Source organism: Mercenaria mercenaria, chromosome 8 (genome assembly GCF_021730395.1).
Source record: "Mercenaria mercenaria strain notata chromosome 8, MADL_Memer_1, whole genome shotgun sequence".
Classification (NCBI taxonomy): domain Eukaryota; kingdom Metazoa; phylum Mollusca; class Bivalvia; order Venerida; family Veneridae; genus Mercenaria; species Mercenaria mercenaria.
In genome coordinates, this window is record NC_069368.1 from 66,893,860 (window position 1) to 66,915,049 (window position 21,190).

Genomic DNA, 21,190 nt, shown 5'->3' on the forward strand with positions numbered 1-21,190 from the left:
CGTAAACATTTTTTAAATTTTTTTATACCTTCCCCCGGAAAATGGTAATAGAAAAATAAAATAAATTTTTTTTACAAACTTACACGAGAAAATTGAATCGTTAAAGGGCGAATTAAAATTTTTTTTACTTTTTTCAAAACAACATGGGCATTTGACTCTTGATCGCTCACCCAAGTAACAATTGGGCCCCATTTTGGGGGCCTCTTTTTAACCAGGGGCATTTTTTAACAAACTTGGTTTTGAAAATCCGCTAGGAAAAGCACAAAACCTAAAATCAAAGGCGTAAACCCCTTTAACTTTCAAAAAAATATTTTTTTTTCCCCTATTTAAAAATTTTAAAAACCTATTTTTTGAATAGCGGAGCTATAATGCACACTTTCCTTTTGGAGTTCGAGTTTCAGGGTTCGGAAACTTATAGAAACTTAAAAATTTTTTGGGTTTCTTTCCCGGGGGGGGGGAAAGGTACCGACGTCTGCCCTAAAATTTAAAATTTTAAATAAAAAGTGGCAAATTTTTAATTTTCACATAAAAGTAAAAATTTGGGAGGAAAAAGTATCTTTATTTTTTTTTTTAAAAAAAAAAAACAGTAAAAACTTAGCCGGGAAAAAATTCAACGGGGGCCGTACCGGGCAACCACCCCTGGCCGCCTTTGCAAAATAGGGACTTTTTGCGGCAAGTTATTCTGCCTTTGCGACCAGTTGGGGCCAAATGGGGCGGGCCGATCATGGTCCCGCTTTTTTTTGCTATTCGGTCAGTAAAATTTTTAGTGAAACCCCTTCTAAAAAATTTAAAGACCCCTTTCCCAAAATTTTTGTAAACATTCCCTTTTGAAATTTTTCAGGTAAAAGGGTTAAAAAATATATTTAAACAAAGGAAAAACCCGCATATTTAAAGAAAATAAAGTACCATTAGTTTTATGCCTTTTTTTGTTTTCCATTTTGGGGGACTGACGTAAAAGAAATTTCCGAAATTTTTTGTCTAATTGGCTGGAATCCCGAAACCCAAATTTTGGGCCCCCGTCACATTTGCTTTTGGGTTTTTAAAAGATTGACTATTTCCAAAAATAAATTCCAACTACATCATTTTACGTATATTTGCTTTTGGGTTGTAAAACTAGGGCCGGATAGCATAAAAATAAAATTTTTAAAAAAATTCCAAAGGGCGTTTCCCAAAAAAATTGTGGTTTTAAAAGGGTTTTAAAAAAAAATCCTCCGTTTCCCAAAAGATTTCAACTCTGAATATAGGGGTGTCAGTTACTTTTAAAACAAATTTTTTCATTCCTTTTCCCTGAGAGACTTTTTTTTCTTTTTTCAAATTTGCTTTTTTTTCGTATAAAATTTCTATTTAAGTTAAACTTTTTTCCTGAAACGAAAGCTAATGTTTTAAAATGAAATATTTTTCAACAAGAGGGGGATGAAGGGCCCCATATCGCTTTACCTGGTTTTCCCTTGCACTTAAGGACAAGAAGGCAAACAAAAAAGGGGAAAAAATTTAAAACCCAAAAAAAACCCAAAAAACTTTCAAAAGGGAAAAAATGTCAAAAAACACCTTAAAAATTGGGTACCATCCGTGTTGTACCCCAAAAAGTGGTTTTGGGGATCTTTATTAGTTATGGAGATTTACCCTTTTTTAAATTGGGAAAAAAGGGAGGGAATTTGACATAAAACAAATCCGTAGTTATCTACCCGAATTTTCCCGTTTCCACTAATTTTTAATAATGAAATTTTAAGTAATCCCATAAAATACTTTCTGAAAAATAAATCCATTTTAAATTTCAATAGGGGGGTAATTTAGATATTAAAAATTTCTCGGGAACCCACGACCGAACTGACAATTTAAGTTAAAACAAGGTTTTTTGTAAGTCTGGTTTTAAAACAATTCTTAAAAAGGGAAACGCTATTGTGCAAAAAAGGTCAAAAAAGCTAATTTTGGCCCTTTTTTAGGGCCCAAAATCTGGAAACCCCTTTTGGGGTCTGCCCGGTTTTCAAACCCCCGCACCGAGACTTTTTGGTGAACAAGTTTTGTGCAATTTGATTAAAATTAAAATCATTTAAAAGAAGCTGCTATTGTGCAGACAAAAGGGCAACATAGCTAATTCGGCCCCACAGGGGCCCAAAAACCCGGAACCCTTTAAAAGGGAAACTTTCCAGTTCAAAAAGGCCCAAATCTTTTGGGGGATACAAGGTTTTTGCAAGTTTGGTTTAAAAACAAGTCTTTTAAAAAAGATCAAATTTTGCAGACAAAGTCAAAAATACTAAATTTTTTCCCCCTTTTAGGGGCCATAACTCGGAACCCCTTTAAGGGATCTGGGCCGGTTTTTAAGAAAGGAACCCAGAGTTATGGTGACACAGGTTTTTTGCAAGTTTGGTTTTAAAAACAAAACATAAATTTAAGCTGCTATTTTGGGAGACAAGGGCAAAAAACTAATTTTTGGGCCCCTTTTAGGGGCCCCATAACCGGGGAAACCCCTAATGGGATCTGGCCAGTTTTAAGAAAGGAACCAAAAATCTTATGGTGATTCAAGTTTTTTTTGGGAAGTTTTGGGTTAAAAAAAAATCAAAAAAGAAAACCCCCCTTTTCAACAAAAGAAATTGTGGACGGATGCGGCCAAGGGGGATCACAAAAGCTCCCCCCTGGGCACTATGTGACAGTGAGCTAAAAACAACCCTTTGGGAAAAATTCCCAGGGCAACGTCATAAAATATTAAATAGTACAGCAATTACTTTTAAAAACGGTTTTTGATACATGTCCCAAAAGGGGTTTGAAAAAAGTGCAGTCAGACCAAGATTTAAACCCAGAGCCTCGGGAAACCCTTTTAGATCTCTCCAACTGGCTACCCCCGGCCGCCACAAAACTTCTCCCGTTTTTAAAATTTTAAGTCCTATACCGTGATTTATTTCCCCAACCCTTTTTAAATTTGTCCCGGGTTTTTTTTCAGTTATAGGGACTTAAGTATATATAAGCAAATTTCAGGCGTAGGAGATACCAATGTAATACCCACACCGCCAAAGCGGGGCGCCCAAAAGTCAAAGGGGGGAGAAAAATGTGCAGCCCCGACCGGGAAATCAAACCCGGGGCCCCCGTATTAAATGTTCTATGCCGAAGGGCTGGGGCTACAAAGGGCCCTCTAAAAATTTTTTCCCCCGTTTTAATTTTCCCAAAACCTAAAACCCTGAATACAATTTCCCAAAATTCGGGTTTTGAGGAAAAACCCGGGCTAGTCCAATTTTGATGTGATCCTAGAAAATATTGGATCTTTTTTTTTTGGGAACCTTAGGGTGGCCAGCACATTTTTTATGCAATTTTCGCCAGGGAATATGTTTTTTTACAAAAAAAAAAGAGTCCCCTCGACCGAAACAAATTTCCCGGGAAAAAAAGAAAATGAAAGGAGAATTCAAACTTAAAACCCAAAGCCATATTTGATTCTAATTGCCGGGGCACGCCAGGGTCACCCCGTCGGACGCTCATGACTTTTGGGTTTTTTTTTTTTTTTTTTTTTTTTTGCTATTGGAGAGTCAATTTTCGCACTTTTAACAAACCCGAAACTGAGACCACCTGAAATTTAGTACAAGGGGGGGGTAGCTTTTTTATCTACAAAAAAATTTGGCTCAAATAATTTAAAAAATTCCCAAAAAGAGGGCCCGGCCCCGAACCAAAGGGACAAAATGAAATTTTTGGAAACTAAATCAAATCGCCAAAGGGTTTTTTATTGATGTTGTTTTGAGAGTGTCATTAAAAAGCCTTGGATTAAAATTTAAACCCAAATTTGGGGAAAAAGGGAGACCCAAACATTTCCCGAAAAATTTTTCAAAAATTTTTCTTTGGGGGTAATAAAAAGGGTTTATTCATGGAAGCCTGAAAGGGGCCCCAGACGCTAAAAAGGGTTTTAATTAAAGTTTTAAAGGGTGCGGAAAGGATAAGGGCAATACCCCCTTTTTGTGGTTTTTTTAAAAAAACTGCTTAGCATTTCGTATTTTAAAACCCCAAACCCCCTTTTTTAAAAGTTTCAAATGCTTTTAAAAATTCAAAAATAAATTTCACAATTTAAAAACGAAAATTTTTTCTCCCCTTTTTTTTCCGGGGGGAAGGGCAAGATTGACTGGGTTTAAAAACTTTGGGCATTTAAATTTTATCCCGCAGCTTTTTAAAACTTAAAATAAATTTGGAAATGTACCGGTCAACATCAAAAATGCTTTCCGGTTTAATTTTAAAGAAAGGCAGAGAAAAGAAATTTTCCACTTTTTTTGGGGGGATAATAACCCTAAAGTACGTCAACTTTTTTGGGCTTTCAAAAAATATCCCCCAAAAGGGAAAATTTTGCAGCATTCCCAATTTTAAACTTCACAAAATTTTTGTCTGGTTAATCAAAAAAAAAACCCCCAGGGTGTGCATTTAAAGGTGCGATTTACCTGTGAAATTTTTTTTTTAAAACCCGGGCTCCAGATAATTTTTTTGGCCAATGAGTTTTACTCAAAATAATTTTTTTTTGAATGAGTAAAAGGTTTAAAAATAAACTGACTACAATAATTTACTTTTTGAAAATTTTTTTAAAAGGAAAAAAAAAAAACAAAATTTTTTTTCCCTATTTACTGGTGGAACCCCCCATGCTTTTTTTTGCAGTTTAGTTTTTTATTCCCCCTTAAGTTAATTTTTCTTCCTTTTTAAACCTTTGGGGTTCAACCCTTTGCTCCGAATAAATAAAATATTCAATATACCCTTTTGCTAGGGTTTTTGGAAACAGTTTTTTTTGGGGTTTTAAAAAAGCAAAAAGGGGTTTGTTTTACTTTTTTTTCATTCTTTGAAAAAAGACTTTTTTTTTATTCCGCACCGGAAATTGAAAATTTTTAAACGACACCGCTTTAAAAAAACCCCAAACCCGGCCATCAATTTAAGTCCCAACTATTTGAAATACCAGATATATTTTGGGAAAAAAGTTTAAAAACCCCGGGTTTTTTTGAAGTTCCATTTTTTTCGTGTGTATGTTCAAAGTGGGAGAATTGATCCGATTTTTGCTCTGTTACATAAAACATCCGGCGATTTTAGTTTTTTTTTACGCCAATAAAAAGTCCCTGCCCTGCATTTTTGGGTTTTTTTATATAGATCAACGTTTTTAAAATTTTCTTAAAAATTTTCAGACATCAGCGGTACGCATTATTTTAAAGCGTAATTTTTCGCTAATACACCTTTGTCTTTTGGGGGTTTAGCCCTGTAAACCAAAAATTTACGGCCCAAAAAACTGAATTCCCCCCTAAAAAATTTTACTGTTAATTACTGTGTGTGCTCTACTGGGGAAAGTTCGTAAAACAGCTTTTCCCTTTACACTTTAAGTATAATATCACGCCCCTGTTAGCACTGGTATTTTCTAAAAAGGAGGCTTACAAACAGGGAAAAAAGGGTTTCATACATTGAAAAAGTTTTTTTGGGCAGAACCCCACCGTAGAACTAGTTAAAAAACCCAAAATTAAAAATTTCATATTTTCAACAACTGAAGACAACACCTCGTTGACCGCAAAAGGTGTTAAAAAAAATTAAAGGGAAGTCACCACCTTTGGTTTATTTTTATTTTAATTAAAACATTTGCCCCGGGTACAAGAAAAAAATCTTTCAAAAGCGCGAAATTATAAGAACAGTGGGAAATATTTAAAATTTTTTTTTTTTTTTTTTTTTTTTTTTTTTTTTTTTTTGGGGGGTGCAACAGGGCATATGCTCAAAAAAAAATCAAGCCCTAACTTTAGGTAACTTTCAACACTTACTGATGGAAGGCGAATCCAAATTTCCTCATGTCGCCGCTTTTTTTTGCTTTGGGAAATCCGTCTTTTTTTTGGGTGTAACAACATCTAAAAATCCTGTCCCACACTACTTTCCGGGGGGAAATGGTTTTTAAAAAAAACTTTTTCGGAAAAGATCAAAAAGTTAAAATTTTAAAATCAAAAATAAAAATTTTAAAGAAATATCATCTTTCCAAAATAAAAGATGAATTTCCCTATCCTTTTTAAAAAACTTAAAACCCTTGCACCGAGCATGCGCATTTAACCTGCCCGGGTTTTTCCAAACCCGGGCAAAGCGCATTTTAAACCCTTCCCCGGTTTCACGCTGGGCATCCAGGAGAACAAATTTTTTTGCGCGGCCGCGCAAAGCTGCACGCTGAGCATGCGCAATAACTATTTCTCGTTTATGCACGCATTTCTAACCGTGCAACACGTTTCACTTTTCGCCTTCAACACGCGAGTTGCTCGCGTTATCCCGCAAACTCGGGGAACAAACACGCAGGCGCCACTGTATTATGTTTTCAAACTTATTCATGATATAAATATTTCTTTTTCAGAGGACCAGACATTGTGAGAAAGTTTGATTGCATTCACTGCCAGAGCTAAAGCTAGAAAAGAAACTAAACAACTTCTTCTCATGATCTGCTTAATTGATCTTCACATTGAATTGTGTGAGTTATGAATTTTGTTTCAAAGGGTATCATAAATTCTCTTTCTGATTAATCCGCAAGAACAGGTTGAAAACTTAAATATTGAACATTCCTTTAACACTATAGGTCATTTGATCATATAGCTCTTTTTTCATTTACAAGTTAATGAAGCTTACACTAAAAATGATTGTGTCGCATGGCGGAGATATACTCTTTCTGCCTTTGCCGTCTGTCTTTCCGTCCGTCTATCCTGATTAAGCTTGGCCGGCTTTCTTAGGTCAAACTGCTGGCTGGATTTCGAAGAAACTTCACAGGAGTGAATCCTTGATCAAAACCAAGCCTAGTTTTGCATATGGCGAACACGTTCCGCCTCGCTGCATAAAACGGCTGACAGAGCTTAAGGTATACATAGGGGGGGGGGGGGGGGGGGGGGGGGGGGGGGGGAGACATATGTTTTTGTGACTAAAGCACCTTGTAGTTATTCTAACAGATTTCAGCGGAAGGGCGCAAATTTATTTAATAACCTGATGCATAAAAAAGGTGAAAAATTGAAAGTTACTTAAATACCTTGAAATTTAAAAGCATTTTACTGAGCTGTATATTCATTTCTCAGAAAAAAACATGCATATTAACTTTTTGTTTTCAGCAACCTGTATGCTACATTGTAAAATGACGTTGAGCAAATAAAGATACTGCAGTCAGCGTTACAACCTTCATTAAACAGTAAGATTTTTATGACAATATTTTAAATTACTTTACATATATTTTTGTCAAGCACAGATGGCTGTGCTGTGTATGTGTGTCCGTCCGTCTGTCTAGATTTGAATCTCTCGGCCATAACTTTGACATGCATGAAGTAATCATGTTTATATTTGGCATGAATGTTAATCTCAATAAGACAGCGCATTTGCAAACCCAAGGTTCCTATCTCAAAGGTCAAGGTCACAGAGGTCAAAGGGTGGGCCCGACATGTTTCCTGTGGGCCTCTAGTTAAGGGGGGTTATTGCACTTCAAATCTAAGTTATCCATGCAGAGTTCTGGTTTCCATTGCAGCCAAAAAGGAAAAAAATACTTTAAAAATTTTCATCACAGAAACTACCAGTCTGATTTTGAATTCTTTATCTCTACAGCTTTGATATTCGGCATGTGATACAAGGGTTTGACTGTCTACCATAATTCTCCAGATTATTGCCTTAAGGCCAAAAAGGCCATACCCATGTTAAGGCATGAACAGAATATAATGAAAGCCGGGAACATGTTTTGACAGGTCAAATAAATTGTACAATATAGGCTAACATAGAAGAAGCCCAAATCTGTACTGGTACCATTACACAAACACACTTAAACTTTGAACACAGGTGAGCACTTTAGGGTCAATGACACTCTTGTTTTCTGAATATTATTTTTGCTACTAGTGAATGATATATATATACACTTCAATGGTACCAGTGTAAGGTGGTGCAGAGTAAAACAAAAATATACTTACAACTTTTTCTTGTATATTTTTTTCTTCTGCAATTAACTGTTTTAATTAAACAACTATTTAAATGATAATGTGCACTTCAGTTTATGTTTTCACTCTTTATTTCAGGAATGAATTGGTGTTACAGAAATAGATAACATATGGAGACAAACACTTTCAGGCTACAGAAACTACACTATGAGACTATGAAAATGGCTTATTTTCATGATGGAACTCATACCACAAAGAAAGAACTTGCTTTATCTTGTTTCTTATAACTAGTCCTCAAAGACATACCCAAGTAAACTACAACAGGAATGAAAGCAAACAAAGTTGATTCAGGATTTAGAATTGAATGTTTTTGTGTCAACAGTGTGTGAAAACTGCGGAAAATAGGATTTTAATTTCAAGGATTTGATTTAGTATGTCAAGGAGTGATTTGTTTTTAATTCATCACACAAATTATTGACACTGCTCTAAAATATAAATATGAAGTTTAAATACAGACTTTCATACCTAACTAAAATAATGTTGAACTCAACAGAATAAACAAACTACCATCTGTTGTATAATATATTAGTTGATTTATCAAACTTTGTCAGTTTTGTTACATTACTTATCATTGATAGAATCTATTATCTAATAACTCTTTACAGTGTGTCAAGTACTCATCATTATAAGCCATTTTGAAATAATTACAGGACTGATATTTTACTGGTATTAGTTAAATGTGTTGTTATTAGACCCCTTATATTTGAAAGTGAGTTTTCTTTATACATACAGGATTCTGCTATTCCGTCTGTCGGCTAGTCCAGTCTGTCAGATCTTTGTCCAGAAATTACATTTGAAAATAAAATATAGCATCATTTCAGTTATTCTTGCAAAGAAAACTTTTAACAAGGTGATGGACTGCTTGCACGTTTCAACTACTCTTTTTCCAAAAACATGGTGACATTTGAAGGTCCAAAGAGTGCAATTCATTGAGGACTGTACATAATTCCTTTCTTTCTGGATTGATACTCTATTATCAGTATTATTCAGCCAACTTGTTGCATGCAAGATTTGATGCAGTGATTCAAAGGTCAGTGTTACACGGAAACATTTAAGTTTGTTAGCTCAGATATACGAAGTATGGAGAGCTGTCCTACTTGGCCTCGGGGTCTTTCTGCGTCACCTTGGTTAAAGTTTTGATGAACTTTCTCTTTATCTCAGTAATTACTCGAAGACTTTGTTTCAAACTTAAAATAGTTATTCGTCATCTTTACCCACATCATATGACACAAGGATCATAACTCCATCACCAATATTTCATGAATTATCTCCCCTTTTACTTAGAATTTCAGTTTGAAGTTTTGATACACTTTCATTCTGTCTCACTTATTAATCGCACGCCACAAGTGGTGCGGGGTGGGTGTTATAGGAATGGTCTCCGTCTGTCCTTCCGTAACACTTTTGTGTCCGCTCCATATCTCCTAAACCCCTTGAAGGATTTTCATGAGACTTGGGTCAAATTATCACCTCATCTAGACGATGTGCAGAACTCACGAGTCTGCCTTGTCAACTCAAGGTCAAAGGTTTGAGCCTTCCATTTTGTGTCCGTTCTATATCTCCTAAAACCCTTGAAGGAATTCTATAAAACTTGGGTCAAATGATCACCATCAAGACGATGTGCCGAACTCACGAGTCTGCCTTGGCAGCTCAAGGTCAAGGTCACAATTCAAGGTCAAAGGTTTGAGCCCTCCATTTTGTGTCCGCTCTATATCTCCTAAAGCCCTTGAAGGAATTCTATAAAACTTGGGTCAAATGATCACCTCATCAAGACAATGTGCAGAACTTATGAGTCAGCCATGCCGACTCAAGGTCAAGGTCACAACTGAGGGTCAAAGGTTTGAGCCTGTCCACTCTGTATCTCCTAAACCCCTTGAAGGATTTTCATCAAACTTGAGTCAAATGATCACCTCATCAAGACGTTGTGCAGAATTCATGAGTCAGCCGTGTCCGTTCAAGGTCAAGGTCACTGCTTAAGGTCAAATGTTTACCCTTTCACTATCCATAGCAGTGGCGGGGGATTTAGCTGTCTTTCAGACTGCCTTGTTTCTAAATGGATTTGATTCAAACTTAAAAATGTTGTTCCACATCATCACCCACATGATATGACTCAAGGTTCATAATTCTAGCAGCAATATTTCATGAATTATGTTTCCCTTTTACTTAGAATTCAAGGTTCATTTCGATGCATTTTCACTATATCTCTGTTATTACAAAGAGGTTTTGATTCAAACTTAAAATAGTTGTTCCATAACATCACTCACTTCATATGATACTAGGACCATAACTCTTGCACCAGGATTTCATAAATTATCTGCCTTTTTAGCTCACCTGTCACAAAGTGACAAGGTGAGCTTTTGTGATCGCGCGGTGTCCGTCGTCCGTCCGTTCGTCCGTCCGTGCGTGCGTCCGTAAACTTTTGCTTGTGACCACTCTAGAGGTCAAATTTTTCATGGGATCTTTATGAAAGTTGGTCAGAATGTTCATCTTGATATTATCTAGGACAAGTTCGAAACTGGGTCAGGTGCCGTCAAAAACTAGGTCAGTAGGTCTAAAAATAGAAAAACATTGTGACCTCTCTAGAGGCCATAATTTTCAATGGATCTTCATGAAAGTTAAGTTGGTCAGAATGTTTATCTTGATGATATCTAGGTCAAGTTTGAAACTGGGTCATGTGCGGTCAAAAACTAGGTCAGTAGGTCTAAAAATAGAAAAACCTTGTGACCTTTCTAGAGGCCATATATTTCACAAGATCTTCATGAAAATTGGCCAGAACGTTCACCTTGACGATATCTAGGTCAAGTTATAAACTGGGTCACGTACCTTTAAAAACTAGGTCAGTAGGTCAAATAATAGAAAAACCTTGTTACCTCTCTAAAGACCATATTTTTCATGGGATCTGTGTGAAAGTTGGTCTGAATGTTCATCTTGATGATATCTAGGTCAAGTTCGAAACTGGGTCACGTGCGGTCAAAAACTAGGTCAGTAGGTCTAAAAATAGAAAAACCTTGTGACCTCTCTAGAGGCCAAATATTTCATGAAATCTTCATGAAAATTTGTCAGAATGTTCACCTTGATGATATCTAGGTCAAATTTAAAAGTGGGTCACGTGCCATTAAAAACTAGGTCAGTAGGTCTAAAAATAGAAAAACCTTGTGACCTCTCTAGAGGCCATATATTTTACAAGATCTTCATGAAAGTTGGTCAGAACGTTCACCTTGATGAATCTAGGTCAAGTTTGAAACTGGGTCCAGGCCGTCAAAAACTAGGTCAGTAGGTCATATAATAGAAAAACCTTGTGACCTCTCTAAAGGCCATATTTTTCATGGGATCAGTATGAAAGTGGGTCTGAATGTTCATCTTGATAATATCTAGGTCAAGTTCGAAACTGAGTCACGTGCCATCAAAAACTAGGTCAGTAGGTCTTAAAATAGAAAAACCTTGTGACCTTTCTAGAGGCCATATATTTCACAAGATCTTCATGAAAATTGGTCAGAACATTCACCTTGATGATATCTAGGTCATGTTCGAAACTGGGTCACGTGCGGTCAAAAACTAGGTCAGTAGGTCTAAAAATAGAAAAACCTTGTGACCTCTCTAGAAGCCATATATTTCATGAAGTCTTCAAGAAAATTTGTCAGAATGTTCATCTTGATAATATCTAGATCAAGTTCGAAAGTGGGTCACGTGCCATCAAAAGTAGGTCAGTAGGTCAAATAATAGAAAAAACGTTGTGACCTCTCTAAAGGCCATATTTTTCATGGGATCTGTATGAAAGTTGGTCTGAATGTTTATCTTGATGATATCTAGGTCAAGTTTGAAACTGGGTCAACTGCGATCAAAAACTAGGTCAGTAGGTCTTGAAATAGAAAAACCTTGTGACCTCTCCAGAGGCCATACCCTTGAATGGATCTTCATGAAATTGGTCAGAATGTTCACCTTGGTGATATCTAGGTCAAGTTTGAAACTGGGTCACGTGCCTTAAAAAACTAGTTCAATAGGTCAAACAATAGAAACACCTTGTGACCTTTCTAGATACCATATTTTTCGATGGATCTTCATGAAAATTGGTCAGAATTTTTATCTTTATAATATCTAGGTCAAGTTCAAAACTGGGTCACATGAGCTCAAAAACTAGGTCACTATGTCAAATAATAGAAAAAACGACGTCATACTCAAAACTGGATCATGTGGGAAGAGGTGAGCAATTCAGGACCATCATGGTCCTCTTGTTCACTTAGACACTCAGGTTAATGTTTGGTGCATTTCACTCTATTGCACTTATTATTAAATAGATTTGATTCAAACTTAATGTAGTTGTTTCACATCATCACCCACATCATATGACACAAGGTACATGACTTTTGCACCAGTATTTCATGAATTTTGGCTCTTTCTTAGCTCACCTTAGCCAAAGGCTCTTGGTGAACTTTTGTGATCGCTCATTGTCTGTCATCCGTTTTCAGTGGTCCGTCCGTCAACAGTTTCAAGTATCAAGTCAAAACCTTTAATAGTAATAGAGATATTTGACATTATCAAAAACTTGAACCAAAACTTGTAAGTAAAAAGGGGCATAATTCTGTCAAAATTCAAATTAGATCAGAGTAATGGGGATTGTTTCTCCTGGTTTAGACTTTAATTGTAAATAAGTATTTAAAGTTTCAACTCAAAAGCTTTGATAGTAACAGAGATATTTGTCTTAATCAAAAAAATTAACCAACGGTGATGCCGACGCCGGGGAGAGTGCAATAGCTCTACTTTTTCTTCGAAAAGTCCAGCTAAAAACCACCCCGTCAAGTTTTTAAAAAAAAAAATTTGTCTCTATCATATGTTATCCTCTGCACCATACCTGTCCATATTTATTTAGTGGAAACTTTTATAACCATCTTCTCAGAACAGACGTGCCCTATTTCAGAATAATTTGACAAATATTTTCCTTGCATGGCCATCTACCAAAATTGTTCAAGCAAGCAGTGTAATTCAGGTGAGCAATCTGGGATCTTTATAGTCCTCTTGTTTATATTTTAACACCACAGACTCCATATGACACCAACACATTTGTTTTACTATAGTTAACCTATAGACTTTCTTTTTTTTTAATATCTCAAAACAAACTTGAGTAATTGAGGAGAAATAATGGATGCCTTTTTAAAAAATGCATATGAAATCAATCTGTAACCATGGTAACAAGTCATTAGATTTGTAACCATGACAATTTCTAAACTTACAAAATAAGATAAAATAGATATAAAACAATTAACATTTCATGATGTGTCTTTATGGTGGAAATTTGAAAAAATATGCATTTTAGTGAATTTTTACCTTAATTTCCAGTTGTTTTGAGTGAAGAAGAGTTATCTCCCTTTATATTTCTTTTCTTATCCAAGTATTATAATGGATATTAAATGTCAAAATAAATTTCACACTATATTAGCAATGAATGATCAAGTAAATTTCTAATTTAAGTTAAGTAATAACTCCAATATGACACTTTTTTAAAGCATACCCCCTTATAAAGCAAATGTTCACACACTTGGACGCATGTATATATAAATCAGTATTTTTCAAAAAATACTGACTTTATTTAGATATTTGGCAACTAAATGAAGAAAATAGACATATTTTATAGTCTAATGATGCATTTAAAAACAAAATTGAATTGGGGGCCCAAAACACCCCTTATCATACATGGTCCTTTCACGACGAAAAACAAAAATATAGAATTACGAAATATGAGGGAACTGTGGATTATGCCCTCATCTTCTAAAAGGGAACACATATGCATTTAGAAACGGCAAATATTTTCTGCAACTTGCAATATTAAGAAAGTGATGTATGTAATACGCTGCTTTAGTTGTAAAGAAGATTATATAGGATAAGCCATCTATCTATGAAACAGAGTAACACTACATAATCAACAAGCAGACGTGGCAATACTTCCAGTTAGCAGACATATAGCAAAATGTGCAAAAAAACTTACACCAAAATTTAACATATTTCAATATTATAAGCCGAAAGAAAATATTAATAGTCATCGAAATATGAAAGAAACATATTTCATCAAACTATCTAAACCCTCTCTAAATACTAAATAATAATTACTACTTATATTAATATTTGCAGAATCTACAATTACGGAATTTATGCATTATTTCATATTTTATTTTTTTTACAATTTTACAATATTTATCATGTACATAAGCGACCTCATTATTGATAACGTCGCTGGCTGACGACGACGTCATAAACGTTCTCCTGGAGATCCATATTAATGGTGAAATCGGTTGAAATCTGTTGAAATATTTAACTTGTAATTTCATTCAATTAAACTATGTAAAACTATGTAAAACCAGAAAGGCATTCCCTTCCTTTTCCCCCGCTGTATTATCCGTATTGTTCAGCATCAATACATTTTGTTTGTTTGTTTGTTTGTTTCGGGTTTAACGCCGTTTTTCAACAGCATTTCAGTCATGTAACGGCTGGAAGTTACCCTAACCAGTGTTCCAGGGTTCTGTACCAGTACAAACCTGTTCTCCGCAAGTAACTGCCAACTTCCCCACATGAATCAACAGAGGTGGAGGACTAATGATTTCAGACACAATGTCGTTTATCAGATAGTCACGGAGAACATACGCCCCGCCCGAGGATCGAACTCGCAACCCCGCGATCCGTAGACCAACACTCTTACACAATACATCTTGGATATATATATATATATATATATATATATATATATATATATATATATATATATATATATATATATATATATATATATATATATACATACATATATATATATACATATATTTAAAAAAAATAAAATGACTTCACATGCCTTTCCAACAGTATTTGATTACAAAAAAACAAACTAGTTTCGCCTATATTTGTGTGTACGCTAATGAGCCGATAGGCGAAACTAGTTTATATATATAATACTCAGAAGATTGCACTCCATTCCCCAACCTCTCTTACGCTAATATATACAGTATGGATTACTGTTCACATACTGAAATTATCAGTATAACATAATTATTGCAGTCACAATTACACTACACAGAATCAATCTGGCACTCTTCTTCAGCAGTGTCCAATATTTAATTGTTGATAGAAATGCTGCTCAGAAGTATTATGCTGTGATATATACTAGCCTTATTATGTAATTATAAGACATTAAATCTAAAAACTGGTTCGAAACAAAGAATATGGCTTTCTGAGTAATGGAAATATTCTTTTTTTTAATCTGACTTCGAGGCTACAATTTTTTCAGTGATTTAGGAGTTAGATTTTTTTTCAATATATGAAAGCCATAATATGTTTTTTTTTCAAGCAAAAAAAAAGACCGGATTTTTTCCAAAAAAAAATAATCCTAGCAACCTCCGCCCTACCCCCCCCCCCCCCCCCCCCCCCCCCCCCCCCCCCAACACCCCCGAATGTCAATTGGTTTCACCCTTAATGTCCGTATTGTCCATCTTCTTTCATTATAAAATACCTTTAGAGGGTCATATACTTCAAACCTAGATAAAGCTTGTGCTCAAAGGGACAGAGATAAACGAGCTGGAGATTGTAGCGGCTAAAATATTAACATTCACGAAAAAAATATCATTTGTTACGGTTTAACTAATTTGAATTTGCCCTAGCAACAAGGTAACCTACCTCCTTAAGCAGTACAGTGTATGGTGTTCAAACTCACTGAATGTTAAAATTAAAATAATTACTATTTTGTTTGCCTATCTGTTATATTGACTTTTAACAAAACATTGATGCAAAAACAAGTCAAGTGCACTAACCTTTTTTTTTCTTTAGTGTACAACACATACTATTTATTCGTTTTTCAATAGTTGTGTCTTCATACTTGCCTCTCCCATTTATTTCTAACTTATGAAGTATAGTTGTTTCAAAGCAGATAGATAAGCCGGTGGTTAAAACTGAATGCGACTCCCTCTCCACCTATTTAACATTTGTTGCAACTTAGGCGGACAAAATCCTCCCCCGGTCCTCCTTCATTTGAGATTTAGAAAATATCAACAGAGTTATAAGAGTTTATTTTTAAGATTTAAGATATATTTATCGAACAGATTGAATTCAAAGTTATTCGAAATATCTTATGACAAAAAGTACTAAATTTGCTGACCTTGAGTGGGTGAGGGGATTTTGTCAGTTGTAAGTATGGCGTAGTTGTGTGCTTTGTTTCTTGTATTTTAATATATGTTTCTACATTACAGGAAAATAAAATATCAAATTTAAAGCACAAAATATATGGAACTATTTACTCGAGTACATTTCTACCAATACTATAGAAGAGAAAAGAAAATATATTATTGTTGTCTTATAATTACATGAATTATCAATACCAGAGCTGACTTAATATAAATCTAAATACTAATGTCATTCGTGAATCGTTTAAAATGATCTATTTCCTTAATTTGATATGTTAACATATTGTTACTATAATCTGCTGGATAGCAAACTACAGCATGTGAATGAGATTAAAAAAATGATTAATACTGTTTTAATTAACACATTCTCCCCACTGCAGGTTATCATAATAGTTATCAATGACTGAAAACCAACAACAACATTTTATTATTATTTATTATTTAAGATCCCGTTTATGAAATATATAAAATACCGTGAAATTAACTCGCATGCAACAAAATATTTATGATAAGATATTTTACGCGAAAGGCAAAGAATAACATGTTTAAATTATTCTAGTAATACATCATTTAAATCCAATTTGCTTCCAAAAGAAGCATGTAGTCCAAAGTGTATCGCAAATTTAAACTTGAATTGATATTTCTGTACGTTAATAAATAAATTTATAGGATTCTAAATTTTATTATTTCGAAAAACTGAATAAAATGATTTGATTTTTTTCACCTTTATCGTAGTTTTCTCGATACACAGACGGAATAAACTCTCGTTTCATGTTTTCGTTTAACGATGCGCATGCGCAACTCGATAAGAATTTCCATTTACACGTTTTTCGCTTTTGCACAATTACCGTTTCCTGAACTGTCCGCGAACGAATAATGGTTCGTTTCTTGAAAGTGCGGAAATTTATCGGAAGCTCCACTGTATATTGTTACGCGTTGCGAACTGCGGATATATATTGTTGTGATAATGTAAAGGTGCACATTTTTATTTGTCATGTCCTTGTCGCCTAAGACAACATTCTTTCAATACAAAACGAAGTAAACCGACGTAGCATTACGCTGTATTGTGGGAATATGTTGAATTGATAATACATTTCTAAAATAAAAAGAACAACAAAGTTCTAATAGTTAGGTAACGTACATTATTAGTGTCAACTATATCGTCAACACGGAGTTATATTTGTTATTGTAATATGTATGAAATGAAACAGTTGTTTGTCGGGTTGGAAACATAATAAGCTGACAGTGTCAATAATTGAACAGGCAGTACTTATGTTAAGGTACATGCACAGGTGAAACATTATTATAACAAGAAAAATGGGATTTACCAAAACACGCGTGACTGGTTTACTTTTAGTAACGGTGGTGATGTTTTTATGGGTCCGACTATCTTATGACAGTGATACAAATAAGGAGCGTATAAATAGTAATTTGATGAGTAATGTAAGCAAAGAAAAGCAGCCACTTAAATACAAGGCAGAGGAAATGTATACCAACATAGCAAATCTAATTCAACAGAGAAATAATATGTCACGTGCGTTGAATCTGAAACAACAAAAAATAGGTCAGATGGAATGTGAGGTTGGTTAAACCCTATCTTATTATTTTAACTCTTTCAATTTATTCATGTCACTTTACAAGCCCTTTGCCCGCCTAACCCTCAAAATATGTTCCTCGTTTAAGCAAATGAATATAATTATTTCTGTTGCATGTTTCACAGATTGCTACCAGATATTTTATGTACTTATACGCAAATCATTGCATTAAAGGAAGCGATGATATATGTATCCTTATGTTAGTTACATGCAGGTCATTATGTATGTTTTAGAATGGCTATTAAAATAAGTAAACCACAATTTATGTACTCGATAGCTGAACAGGACTCGTGTGTTTCATGCATTTTTTGAGTATTTGGAAAGGCAATTAATTATCTATTTATTTTAAGCATTTCAACTACCTGTAATAGCATACATTGAACAATACCGCACTTATATAGAACAGTTACAAACGTTAACTGTCGCATACAATGTGTGACTAAAGCATGCTCAAAATCATGAAGAACCAATTCATTAATGATTAATTAGACATTTGCGAATTAAGACGAAGTGGAGTGTGAACTCCTAAGACGTTAGATATTTGAAGGGGACAATCTCAACATAGTTTGATTATATTATATTCTGTAGGAAAACATGCGTATAACAGTGGTACGGCCTGACTTATTATGCCACCATAATGTAGTGGGGAAATTTATTTTGCTTCGTCTGTTCGTCCATTCGTCAGAGAAAATTCGTGTTACACACATCGCAAAAAGAATTGAACGACCGTCATAAATTTGTATACGATTAGGGGCCGTGCACCCGATATTTAGGCGCAACTGGGCATTGTGCTCAAGGTAAGTTTTGTGGTAGCACTGTGTCCGTCATCCGTTTTCGACCGTTGCCACCCATCGTTCACAGTTTAATAATCTAGATGTTATAAGTTTAACCAGGTATTAATGAAAAGTCAAAATGTTGTGTAAAAACAATCTCTGCACATTTTAAAACTGGGACATCTTGGCTCGAACAGTATATACAGTACCTTTATGAATTAAGTCTACGTGGACTGTGAACACCTAAGACGATCGATTTTTCAAGGGGACCGTCTCAACATGATAATTTTTATTTATGTGTGGTAGGAAAACATTCCAATAATGATGGTAAGATCTGGCTTATTATGTTACCGCACAGGATAAGATTTGGATTTGTCTGTCCGTCTGTCTGTTCGCCAGAGAGGTGTTTTGTTATGCATATCGCAAAAAGTATTTGATCTAGCGTCATAACACTTTCCCTGAAGGTTCTTCAGTATTATAAGTTGCGCATCTGCGACAAAGTTGAAAAGATGAGCTTATCTGTTCGCAATGTATCCGTATTCCATCGTCGTCCGAAATGAAAATAAATCTTAACTGGGTTAGCTGGGATCAAAATGTAGGTCAGCAGGTAAAACATTGTGAAAACTGTAGAAAACGAAATATCTTGCGTCTCCATTCTTTTGTTGTTATTATAGGCCCGACGGAACGTATTTTGGTGTTCGTCTGACCGTCTGTCTGTCTGTGTGTCCTTCTTAGGGGTCAAATGTCATATAACTTTGTTTCGAGTGCGATGTGTAACTCTTAAACTGCTTGAAGGAATTAAAAAAAAATTGGCACAAATGTTCACCACATTGAGACGAAGTGCAGAGCACACAGCTCGCTTCAAGGTAAAGGTCACACTTAGAGGTTAAAGGTCACATGACTTTGTTTTGTGTTTATGTTGCTTTGCATTGCGGTGCTCTTGTTTTTATTTGGCAGATTCTTTTTTTTTCACTTACAATATTTTTTATTGAATTACTTCCCTTTTATGTTACTAGAAATAGGTTATTTTGTAACTTTTTTATTATTAGCCGTAGGTGAAAACCGAGGCCAATTTTCTTTGGTCTTTGGTACAACATGGATAATACCTTTAAAGTTAAGGTGTATTTTGACACATCTGTACCTATTAATAATTTTAGTGGATTAAGAGTTTTTCGGGGAATTTCTTCCCTTTGTTGTCATTTTCCTTAGGACTTCAACAGTAAAGTTTTTTAAATTTTGCTCCAATCCTCTGATATTTGACTTTATCCAAACCTTTGGGGGCCTCCGTGGCCGAGTGGTTAAGGTTGCTGACTTCAAATCATTTGCCCCTCATCGATGTGGGTTCGAGCCTCATTCCGGGCGTTGAATTCTTCATGTGAGGAAGCCATCCAGCTGGCTTACAGAAGGTCGGTGGTTCTACCCAGGTGCCCGCTCCTGATGAAATAATTCACGGAGGGGCACCTGGGGTCTTCCTCCACCATTAATGCTGGAAAGTCGCCATTTGACCTATCATGTGTCGGTGCGACGTTAAATAAAAAAAAAAAATATCAAAAACATTTACCAAAAATTCTAAGTTAAAAAGGGACAGAACTCTGTCAAAATTCAAATCACAGTTATGAGGATTGTTTTTCCTGCTGTAGACTTCGAAAGAAAATAACTATTTTAAGTTTAAAGTCAATAGCTTTGATAGTAACAGAGACATTTGAATTGATCAAAAACTTTAACCAAAAATTCTAATTTAAAAGGGGGCATTATTCTGTCAAAATTCAAATCAGAGTTATAGGGATTGTTTCTCCCGGTGTAGACTTTGATAGTATTTTAAGTTTCAGGTTAATAGCTTTGGTAGTAACAGATATATGATCTGACGCAATATGTATTTTGCGTCTAGCTCTGCCCCTTATTTTTTAGAGTTATGGCCCGTGAAGTATACTCGGTAAAAATGTCCTGCAGAGCTAGATGTTTTCTTCATTATAGCGCCAATAAAAAAAAATTACATGCATTTTTGGATTTAACATAGCCAACAGATATCTCAAGGACACTGGTCGAAACAGAATGAAAATCGATACACAAATGATCAAGTTATAACAGTTTATATGCACTGGGGGAGAGCCTTAAAAATGGTAAAATAAGCAGTAAATTTGAAAAGTGCTCAGAATAGTATTGCTTACATTCTTTCCTCACACACTGACCATACATATTTACAAAGTCCTGAATAAGAGTAATTTGTTTTGATTGTTGATCAATCAAACACCTAGTAACTTAATTACTACGTTTGTAAAATGAATTTTATAAAAGAAAATAAACTTGCGATCCATATTCAAAGTTTGGCCACTGTCAGAGTAATGGCTAATGTACTGCCAAGGCGTCCGTTAAGACGACCAACTAATGAAGACCGGACTCGTGCTCTGGGACATTTACAAGCTGGTATGCGACCCTAGGATGTTGCAGCGATATTTGGAATTCACCGGAGTACTGTTGTTCGTCTTAATCAGTGATATCAAGCAGAGTGTCACATTCAGCGTGGAGAATATACGCAAGAAACCTTGCTCGAGTCTTTATCATGATATGAGCTTACGCATCTCCTATTCTATGTCTGACTCCACCAACTATTTCCTGAGTTCTGGCCCTTGAAATAGTCAAAAATAGTATTTCATATAAATTAATGAAACTTTGAATGAGTCTTTGTCATGATATGAAATTGCGCTTCTTCTACTGTTTGGCCCCATCCCCTATTT

The 21,190-nt window shown here is 35.1% G+C and overlaps 1 protein-coding gene and 1 long non-coding RNA gene across 4 annotated transcripts in view; both read left to right on the plus strand.

The window, feature by feature from the left end:
- The window catches only part of LOC128559084 (uncharacterized), a 44,354-nt gene extending 35,681 nt beyond the window's left edge, over positions 1–8,673 (plus strand). Inside the window, exons 3-5 of one of the 2 annotated variants that reach the window (XR_008372136.1) lie at positions 6,326–6,439; positions 7,065–7,141; positions 8,010–8,673. This is a non-coding gene — a long non-coding RNA (uncharacterized LOC128559084). The remainder of the gene's footprint in view (positions 1–6,325; positions 6,440–7,064; positions 7,142–8,009) is intronic. The other variant, XR_008372135.1, reaches the window with a different exon arrangement.
- Positions 8,674–16,917: 8,244 nt separating this feature from the next.
- LOC123566181 (uncharacterized) overlaps positions 16,918–21,190 on the plus strand; it is a 44,067-nt gene continuing 39,794 nt past the window's right edge. Inside the window, exon 1 of one of the 2 annotated variants that reach the window (XM_045360089.2) lies at positions 16,918–17,668. In XM_045360089.2, coding sequence (XP_045216024.2) covers positions 17,405–17,668 — 264 coding nt within the window. In that variant the 5' untranslated portion in view covers positions 16,918–17,404. The remainder of the gene's footprint in view (positions 17,669–21,190) is intronic. The other variant, XM_053550107.1, reaches the window with a different exon arrangement.